At 46.3% G+C, this 10,064-nt stretch overlaps 1 protein-coding gene across 1 annotated transcript in view; it reads right to left on the bottom strand.

Moving 5' to 3' along the window:
* LOC139766188 (uncharacterized) overlaps window positions 1–5,627 on the bottom strand; it is an 11,757-nt gene extending 6,130 nt beyond the window's left edge. The window contains exons 1-2 of the mRNA XM_071694459.1: window positions 5,435–5,627; window positions 2,772–2,993 (exon numbers count right to left, since the gene is read on the bottom strand). Of these exons, the coding sequence (XP_071550560.1) occupies window positions 2,772–2,993; window positions 5,435–5,627 (415 nt within the window). The remainder of the gene's footprint in view (window positions 1–2,771; window positions 2,994–5,434) is intronic.
* Window positions 5,628–10,064: the final 4,437 nt, after the last annotated feature.

The following is a 10,064-nucleotide window of genomic DNA, read 5'->3' on the forward strand; positions in this document are numbered from 1 at the left end:
AGCGGCTTCCAGTGGTACCTTTCTCTCCCGGACTGTCATTCTACATCGATGGACTGTTCTGCTTTCGTCCTTCCCTACCGCTTATCTCTCCTAACTCTCTCTCTCTCCCTCCCTTTGTAGACGGTTGGGGGCTTTCATCCTCTCCTCGTATCTCATTGCAGTCCATTCCGTTGCAACACATATACCAGTCTCTGGCTTGACTATGTCTTGCGCATCATCTTCCTCCACATCTCACAGTCCACGAGGGCAGGTTTGACAGTGACCAGAGATATAGGTTGCTTGTCTCATGATATGATGTCCTGGTATGACTCGGTGTCTGGTATGGTCAAACCTCTTCTTGATATTATCCAGGTCTGCAATGCATACACGTCAGACCACAGCTGCGTCTTGTCCACGTCCCTTGAGAGCATTTTCGCACCTCCTGTTCCTCTGCATATCTGTCATGATTTCAGCATCATCAGCAAACATACTATTGCAGGAATCCACTTCACTAAGTGGGTGAGGAATGCTCCTGGTCCCAGCACTCGGCCCTGAGGGAAACCCACTCGTCTTCTTGGCTCAGACAGAGGAGGTTCCGCCTGGCATGTGTTCCCTCCCACCTCTGATCCCTCGCAGTCAGTCAGACGACCATCTCCTCGAGCAGCCATTCTCTAAACTCCCCCCCCACTCCATCTTAAATCTCTGGCCCCATCGTAACTCACTTGTGGGGAGGCAGATTCAGTGGTCGTCTGTCAGGCCAAGAATATACACTCCTCCCATCCATTCTCCTTGTTGCTGACTCGTTCGTAGAAATCCGGTAGACTCGACACGCCAGATTATCTTCCTACCGATCTCGTGTTGTCCTCCGTCTACATGATTGATGCCAGACATATACTCGCCCCAAGTTCTGTCTGATTGTCTTCTCTAGTGCCATTTTTAGGTTATGGCTGTTAGGGATAATGACCTATGATTGAAGGCTACGTATGTTTCACCGATTTCTGAATATATTAATGCTCTTACAGGGACCTGCTTTTACGATGATTGGGTCTTTACCATTCCACTAGAACAACCACTTCACTAATGGAGATCTCATACATCGCTAATGGCTTAGCAAGGGTTTCCACGCACTGAGCACAGAGGGTGAGATGCCATCTGGACCATAGGTTTCGTATGGGTCCTGCGTCTTCATGGGGCCAGGTCACCACCATAGAGCTACCATCTGTATTCCCTGTGGCTGGTAGCGATGGTTCCTCCTGGTCCTCCACTGTGACCACACTCTCATTCCTTAGGTTCAGCTCCTCACATATTTCCTCGTCTGTGTCAGTCAGGTCTCCTCTGAGTCCCTTCATATGATAACTCGGTTATGAACAGTTATTCAGTCCCCTCATGATTGGTGGAGTAGTTGTATGTGTTGTTTTGATGTGTGAACTATGTCTTCTTCATATCCTCCTCGTTCCTTATTCTTATTTCTGGTCTACTTGTATCGATCAAATGTACCTTGATTCCCATGTCTTCCATAGTGTCTTTGGTCTTCACTTTACTCCTGTTACATAATTCCTTCAGTTCTTCTTCCTCCGTTCCTCCCCACCACTATATCTCACAAACTCTTCGTGCTCACCTTCCCACGCTCTGTTTGTATATCTCACTAAATGCTGTAACATTCTGTTATAACCCAGGTAATAGAATTCGCCCTCACAGTGTACATCCTTGGGATAGGTGTTCAAGACTTCGTAAGTGTCCTCATTTATACTTCGTACTGTTTGGGATAGACTTCCTGTCTTTGAATCACTCCGTCTCTCACCCTGGTAACCACTGGAATGACTCGACCATTACCTTTACCAAGTGGCCGTCCAGGGTAGCAGCCAACATTCAAGGCTCCAGATGACACCACCCACACCTCCGGCCCTTGTGACCTCACAGGTACATGTTAGGACAACAAGGTTCTTCCCATACAGTTGAGGGACGTCACCCTCCGCGTGTCCTCACGCCCCTTGTGCACATCTGAGGTGTTCTAGTCTATATAGTCATCATTTGAAGTGCCTTGTAAGCACTCAATGTGGCTACCCTCGCAGGTTCCCATGCCATTTAGATTGTTCATTCATTGTTCAAATGTGTTGGCTTATGAACCAGCTGACATGTCCGAAGAGTCGAACCCGGGCCCTTTAGATTGATGGGTTACAGCGTTGAATATTGCTGCACTGTGTGTGTGTGTGTGTGTGTGTGTGAATGTTATTGCCAAAAGATGAAATGGTTGCTTAAGTAAATGATTACGCATGTATCATGGCAATGATAATCAAAACAGGCTTTTATAACATACGTGGCCGAATGGAAAAACAGAGAGAGCAATAACCACAAATAAGGTATTCCAGATAAGAAAAAAACGGTCTAAGACTTCAGAAAGCCACGTAAGTTCCCTCGAGCATGTGAGGCACGGAGTGCCACCACGGATTCAGCAAATTCCCCCCCAGACAAGGTCGTGGTTGCTCTCGTTTGTTTACACTTGGTCGTAACGGCGAACAACAAAGTGGCGAGGGTTTAGAATATCAAGTCATCAAATGTCTTGCAAACGTGTAAGTTTCCGTCATGAATGTATGTCATATCTCATCTTTTTCTCTCACTAACCTGGATCGTATCATATTCATAGTCGCTCGCTGGCCCGACTACCTCACGACAAATCTCGTCATGGTTCTCAAGTATGTCGGTAATTCCACTCAAGTCATCAACACTGCACACACTGAAAGCTTCGGTTTGTCCCGTGCATGTGCTGGACCTTAGAACTCTGGAGGACCTACCTGTAGCGGCGGTGTGGAGGTCGTCTTCGGCGTCCACCACCACGGAGACCTGCAGGCTCTCCGCCGCTGGTGGGGTGAGGTCGGCCTTTATGTACGGGTCCTGGAGAAGGCCGGCGCTGAGGTCGTCATCTCCATGCTGCCCGATGGTTGATGACGTCGTCGTCGTCGTCGTCTCTTCTTCGCCGCCGTCGACGTCGCCGACAGCAGCAGCAGCAGCAGTAACTGACGGAGAAAAACTTTGGACTTTGAAAAAAGGAAGGGGTTGCAACAACGCCTGCAGAGTTGCAGTGTGTGTGATGCACATCCGGAAACTCGCACGAGAGGTTTAGTGGTTTCCATAGAACGGAGTCCACGGGGAAAATGAAACACGAAAAGTTCCCAAGTGCACTTTCGTGTAATAATCACATCATCAGGGGAGACACAAGGGAGAAATATAACAGTCAGTTGATATGGAGGTAAGTTTGAATGGAGAAAAACTGGAGGAAGTAAAGTGTTTCAGATATCTGGGAGTGGATCTGGCAGTGGATGGAACCATGGAAGCGGAAGTGAATCATAGGGTGGGGGAGGGGGCGAAAATCCTGGGAGCCTTGAAGGTATGGACAATTTCAATGTCCTTTGCTATCAAAGTGATACTCATTCTGATCTCGAATTACCATTTTTTTTAATATGCAAATGAAGCGGGATCTGCAATGTTTCGAGTGACTGGTGAACGCGAACACATGGTGAGGCAAAACTGATCTAAACATCTGGGCAGGTGTTACCGAATAGGACGACCCAATATATCACCTACTCCTGTCATGGACAGAGGTCAAGCGAGGTCAGGCCCCAGAACAAGCTCGTGTTATCGAGACCCAGTAAATCACATTCGTTTGATGATCACAGACAATATGTGGTAAGAGGCAGTTTGTCTGTCGTTTGTGCTTTCTGACGGGGTCACTCCAAAGCAAATGATGATTCTGCGATGAACCCACAGGCATTTGCAAGACACCCTGACCGCACTCCCGGGCGCCGCGCGCGGCCCTACGGTGTAAGGATCCTGTAGAGGGGCCAGGCTGAAGCGAGAGCCTCTCCGGTCAGAGGGGGAAGATCCGTAAACATCATCATCTCAGAGGGATTAAGAAGACAGGCGAGAAGCGCCACACAGTAATGCTTACTCGCCAAGTATCATACAGTAACTTGAACTACACGAGTGTTACACTTTATCTATGGATGGTTTGTATACCGGGGCGACTGTGTCGTTATCTCAAGACGGTAAGATAAGGCTTGAGATAAGGTTGCGTACGACTGAAAACGTACCAAAACTAAAGATTCAACTTCACTATATTCAAAGGCTATTTTCTTTTCCCCCCTCTCGTACATAGGAGTTTAACAGTTGTCTATATGTATATGATCACTCGCTAAATGCTAAGTAGACAATGCTTGTTACCCCTGTAGTAAAAAGTGATATTAGTAGGTATATAACCATTGTATTGAAGGGTGACTAATCTATTCCCGTCACGTCTCCATCGAAGTGTTACTAAGTTACCTCTCGGTCTATAGAGTAACCATGTTTTGCATGTGACCCCTTCATAATGGGCTACGTGGTATAGAACTCCACCGGATGTGAATTTAATAATACATTTGTGACTCTAATAGTATTGGATACGTAACTTTATGATGAGAAGATGTTACGAGTTAGCTAACGTGTGTCTGACCATTATGGTAAAAGTAACACGTTACGTACACTTGCGTGATCCTCTATTAATTATGTATTCAAGATAACTACGTTATCTCCAACCCACTATCAACCATAACTCAGATATGTACGTATATGACCATTCTATGGAAAACAAATTAAGAAGATGTGTAAGAAGACATGATAAAATCCCTTGCCAAGTGTTCGTGAGTGCAAGGATGGGGTGAGAGAGAGAGGACAGACAAGGAGGAAAAATCGAACGTATACGAGGACAAAGTGACATCAATATTTGGGGGGACGGGAGATAGGGACACGTCCCCCTAGTTACACCATGTACCAGACAAGGTCACTGTGTCATCGGGTCTCGAGGGGTCTCGTCAGCACCCGAGCCAGAACGGAATGGTTTTCAATTTCGACATAACGTATGCAATCGCTTATCCTTGTTTACCCCAGAGCTTCCCTCCGTGATTCAGTATGCAAATGTTATTTCCATTCGTGTCCCCGTGATCTTACAATTATTATTGATGCTTTCCTTTTCATAAACCAATTTTTCTTTTCAAACCTAAAATGGTAACTTGTTACGCATACGTTAAGTACAGAGTCACAGGCTATTTTGAACTAGTCGAAGATGCGTAAGTCTCTTCTACGCATCATACGCGTATCAGGAAAAAATCTGAAAAAAGAGGGGAAGGGGGACGACTCCGTTCTGTTCAACGTATCACACATCTCCGGGAAGACTGACCACTTGGCTCCCTCACAGACTCGCTGGCACGCCAACTTCACTCGCCGGCACACCATCTTACAATTCACCACGGGTTCTCCCTCCAAACTTTATATGTTCCTCTACACGGCTGTCCCCTTACGAGAGCCGGGATATATATATATTGGGTTGGTTAAAGGCGCTGGAAGACGGAAGGAAGGGAGGGTGAAGTCTAGGGGGGGAAAACGTAAAGGTTAGAGGGGTAACATTACTAGTAATATAACGTACCCAAGCGGGGCCGAACATTGCTCCCTTGGCTCGTAAGAGTACCCGGGAGGGGGATGTTCAGAGTACGAAGGGCGGGCTGCCAGTGACTGCCTCCCACTGCTTTCACACTATTTATAGCAGAATTTCCCGGGAGGTCCGCGGGAAAACAAAACACCATCACCAGACGACGGGAATAACGACCATTTTCTTTCATTTTCTTTCCCCACGCCCCTTTTTTTGGGGGGGAGGGGCGAATCGGACCCCGTTCAAAGCCTAGCCACCACCCGAGTGCCGCGGGCGATCGTCATGTCCCCTAGTCTTACTCACGATGTTGTGACGTAGTCCGCGCCACATATAACTATAGATGAAAAAGATGTTGAGCCTCTGGACAGATGGATGCGAGTCGGTGTGTCGGGGTTTTGACGGTTGGGCCCTGCCGCTCAAGCGGTCGCGCACGCACGGCCTCGATCACCGATGGGGCGGCTGACGTACACGAAGGAAAGCACCACCAGGTGACTTGCATCATCATCATCATCATCAGCAGTGCATTCTCCTCTCCCGCCTGAAAGCAATGTTTTCTTTCACTCTCCTCCACTGGGATGGTGGGGGAGCTACAGGATCCGTGTCGTGTGTTGTGAAATTAACTCCATTGGATTCTTCTTCTTCTTCTTCTTCTTCTTCTTCTTCTTCTTCTTCTTCTTCTTCTTCTTCTTCTCATTATTATTATTATTATTATCATTATTATTATTATTATTATTATTATTATTATTATTATTATTATTATTACTATTATTATTATTATTATTATTATTATTATTATTATTATTATTATTATTATTATCATTATTATTATTATTATCTGTTGTGGGTTAATACTATGTACGAGGAGCGGTAGATCGCCAGTGTAGATATCCCCCACACTAGGAAACACGCATATCCCCCACACCTCATCCACAAACACACGTACGTGCCACATCTTTGTCTGAATTTCAGTGTGTTGTTCTCTCATATTTTTTTTTCTTTTCACAGGGAATTGCTCTTTTAAGTACAATTGTTTATCAGTTTTAGTCGTAGGACGACTTAACCCCCGTGCTGTAGGGTGGCGTCAAGTGGGCGGACTAAAAAGTGTTAAGGGACAGAGAAACTGACACATCAATGGAGGAAAATAACATCTATTATTTTTCTCCTCCCTTGTGTTAGGTAGAATGATACACAACACTCGTGGTTGCCGCCAGACTCCACAATATCGTTCGTTTATTTCAAGTTTAATTGTACGTGAATGATTAACGAGAAACTGATACATCAATGGAGGAAAATAACATCTATTATTTTTCTCCCCCCTTGTGTTAGGTAGAATGATACACAACACTCGTGATTGCCGCCAGACTCCACAATATCGTTCGTTGATTTCAAGTTTTATTGTATGTGAATGATTAACGAACGAGTCATGTCATAAAAAAAAAAGAATATCGAACACTGGCTGAGATGCATCCCCGTGAATGATTCGCCAGCAGCTTCGACTCGACCATCAATTTTTTTTTCATGAATCGCCATGAAAAATTTTCCAAGGCTCCGGGAGGTTCGTGGGCGTCATGGGCTGGGGGTACAACATGGGGTTGTGGCTGCAGAGGGTTACAAGACTGTGTTTTGTTGGTGGTAGCGACTGCGCCTCGATGAAGATGACGACTGGGAGCACCTGTGTTCTTGGACCCGTCCATTGCCAGAGGGCCATCGGGGCAGCCAGCGTTCTCGCACACCTTCTTCAGGTGTTGAAGATTATATAATCTATAAGGCCAAGTGTACGTGTGATCTTTGAAGGAAGAACACTATCTGTTGTGCCATTTGAGGTTGGATGGTTGAAGCCAACGCGAGCGGCGGACTGGCAAAGGAATTAGAGGGAAAAGTGGAGAGGGATTTAGTGTGAAATTGAATTAGACACTGGGAAAGGCGATGGTGACAGACCTGACGGGGAAGGAATGACTGAGGAAAAGCGTGAAATTGAAACCAGAGAAAATGGGAACGTTTGGTTAAGTGAAGAATAAGGCTGGAAACAGGAAGAGAAAACGAATGATGATGAATATAGAAAGAAAGAAGGAGATGATAAGAAGGAAATACATTTAAACAGTTGAAGGGGTAGATAGATAGATAGATAGGCAGACCAAAAGGAGAATTTGAGTGATAAATGGATTATGATTTTATGAGGGAGAATGATAGATTTGATGAAGAGATGGATTGCCAATATGTAAGGACAAAGAGACAAGTAACTAAATGAACGGAAAGGTAAGTAGGGGAGATGACACGTACTATGAATACTAAAATTTGATAGAAGGATGGTGTTACCGGACTCCACCTGCTTCTGGTTGCATCGCGAGTGAAAAGTCACCCTCGGCGAGGCTTTGGATGAGAAGGAGTACAGGTCTCATCGGGGGAACTTGTCACCCTCCAAAGGAACCACAACTTCCCTGCTCCTGATTGCAGCGTTACCGTAGGGTTGAATGACACCCCCTCCCCTTCCCCATTCCCCATAAGATGGGTCCTGGTGTTGTGAAAACGAGACAGATGGGAGAATAGATGACATCGAACTCCCGTGGTTTATCAGTTAGCGTTCCTGACCGCGATGCAGTTCCCGGGACGCCCAGGCTCGAGCGCATAGGTTCGAATCCTGGTTGCAGCTGTTGGTCCATAGTCGACCCAGCTAGGGGGTTTGGTCGATAAAATGGGTACCTGGTTCAGGCATATATATATATATAGCGTTAATAGGATGGCCTTCATTAGGGCCTCAGCTGCACGTACCGTATAAGGACGTACATGGATGTACACAGTAGTAACGAACACAGGGAGCAAGTCGCCAAGGTAGCGGCGGATGGGGACAGATATCATGCTGCTGACCCAGGACACAGACCAGCGGCTCCTGAACGTCAGGCAGGTCTTGAAGGGTTACCCACGACGTGTCTGTAAACACGCCCACGAGCGATGGTTGTCAAGTGTTGCCGAGAGAGGCGGTCCCCCTTGTTATGAACTAACTGCCAGTGTTGCCAAGGTGGTGGTTGCCCGTTGACTACCGTTATTGTTGCCATTGAGGCGATAGTCTGTTAGCTGCTGTTTCTGTTGCCATTGAGGCGATCGCCCGTTAGCTGCTGCTTCTGTTGCCATTGAGGCGATCGCCCGTTAGCTGCTGCTTCTGTTGCCATTGAGGCGATCGCCCGTTAGCTGCTGCTTCTGTTGCCATTGAGGCGATCGCCCGTCAGCTGCTGCTTCTGTTGCCAGTGAGGCGATCGCCCGTTAGCTGCTGCTTCTGTTGCCATTGAGGCGATCGCCCGTTAGCTGCTGCTTCTGTTGCCAGTGAGGCGATCGCCCGTAACAGCGAGGTGATCGCCCGTTAACTACTTTCGAATGTGACACCACAAGGTAGGTACGGGAGGGACGTGGGTGGCAGCGCGGTATTTTGGGAAGTGTAGGAGGTTAGTAGACGAAGATAAAGATAGAATAGAATGTGATAAAGGAAGAGGATAAACAGAGAATGAGTGGTAAGGGAAAAGGATAAAGATAAGATTAGTGATAAGGGAAGAGGATAAAGATTTAATAAGTGATAAGGGAAGAGGATAAAGATGAAATTAGTGATAAGGGAAGAGGATAAAGATAGAATAAGTGATAAGGGAAGAGGATAAAGATACGATTAGTGATAAGGGAAGAGGATAAAACTAGAATAAGTGATAAGGGAAAAGGATAAAACTAAAATAAGTGATAAGGGAAGAGGATAAAGATAGAATAAGTGATAAGGGAAGAGGATAAAGATGAAATTAGTGATAAGGGAAGATGATAAAGATAGAATAAGGGATAAGGGAAGAGGATAAAGATGAAATTAGTGATAAGGTAAGAGGATAAAGATAGAATTAGTGATAAGGGAAGAGGATAAAGATAGAATAAGTGATAAGGGAAGAGGATAAAGATAGAATAAGTGATAAGGGAAGAGGATAAAGATAGAATAAGTGATAAGGGAAGAGGATAAAGATAGAATAAGTGATAAGGGAAGAGGATAAAGAAAGAATAAGTAATAAGGGAAGAGGATAAACATAGAATAAGTGATAAGGGAAGAGCATAAAACTAGAATAAGTGATAAGGGAAGAGGATAAAGATAAGATTAGTGATAAGGGAAGAGTAGAAGAGGTAGGAGGATGAAGAGACGAGGTCCCAGGATGGGAGGGAAGGTTGGGTGGAAGGAAGGAGGGAGTCGGTCGGCCTGGGAGCTTCCATACCCCTCCACACACTCCCGGTCAGGATCATCTGCCTCTCCCGGGGTCGATTAGTCATGGGAATAAAGTTGATCGATTTTGATCTGACTTAAACAGGATTTGTGCTCCGAGGTGATGTAAGGCTGGGGACCAAAGCTCTGGCTGGCTGGGACGCGCGCGCGCCTCTCTCTTCTCTCTCTCTCTCTCTCTCTCTCTCTCTCTCTCTCTCTCTCTCTCTCTCTCTCTCTCTCACTCTGCGTCATCTCCCTTCGTGTTGCCTGTGGGGCTGTGTTAGAGGTGGTGTCCTGGGTGTAGTAGTGAGTAGTAGGGAGCAGTGAGTGAGGTGGGAGAGGTGTAGGAGGAGGTGAACTGAGTGTTTCCTGACCACCCACCCATCCACACCCACACCCACACCTCAC

Source organism: Panulirus ornatus, chromosome 57, assembly GCF_036320965.1.
Source record: "Panulirus ornatus isolate Po-2019 chromosome 57, ASM3632096v1, whole genome shotgun sequence".
In the NCBI taxonomy this organism is placed as follows: domain Eukaryota; kingdom Metazoa; phylum Arthropoda; class Malacostraca; order Decapoda; family Palinuridae; genus Panulirus; species Panulirus ornatus.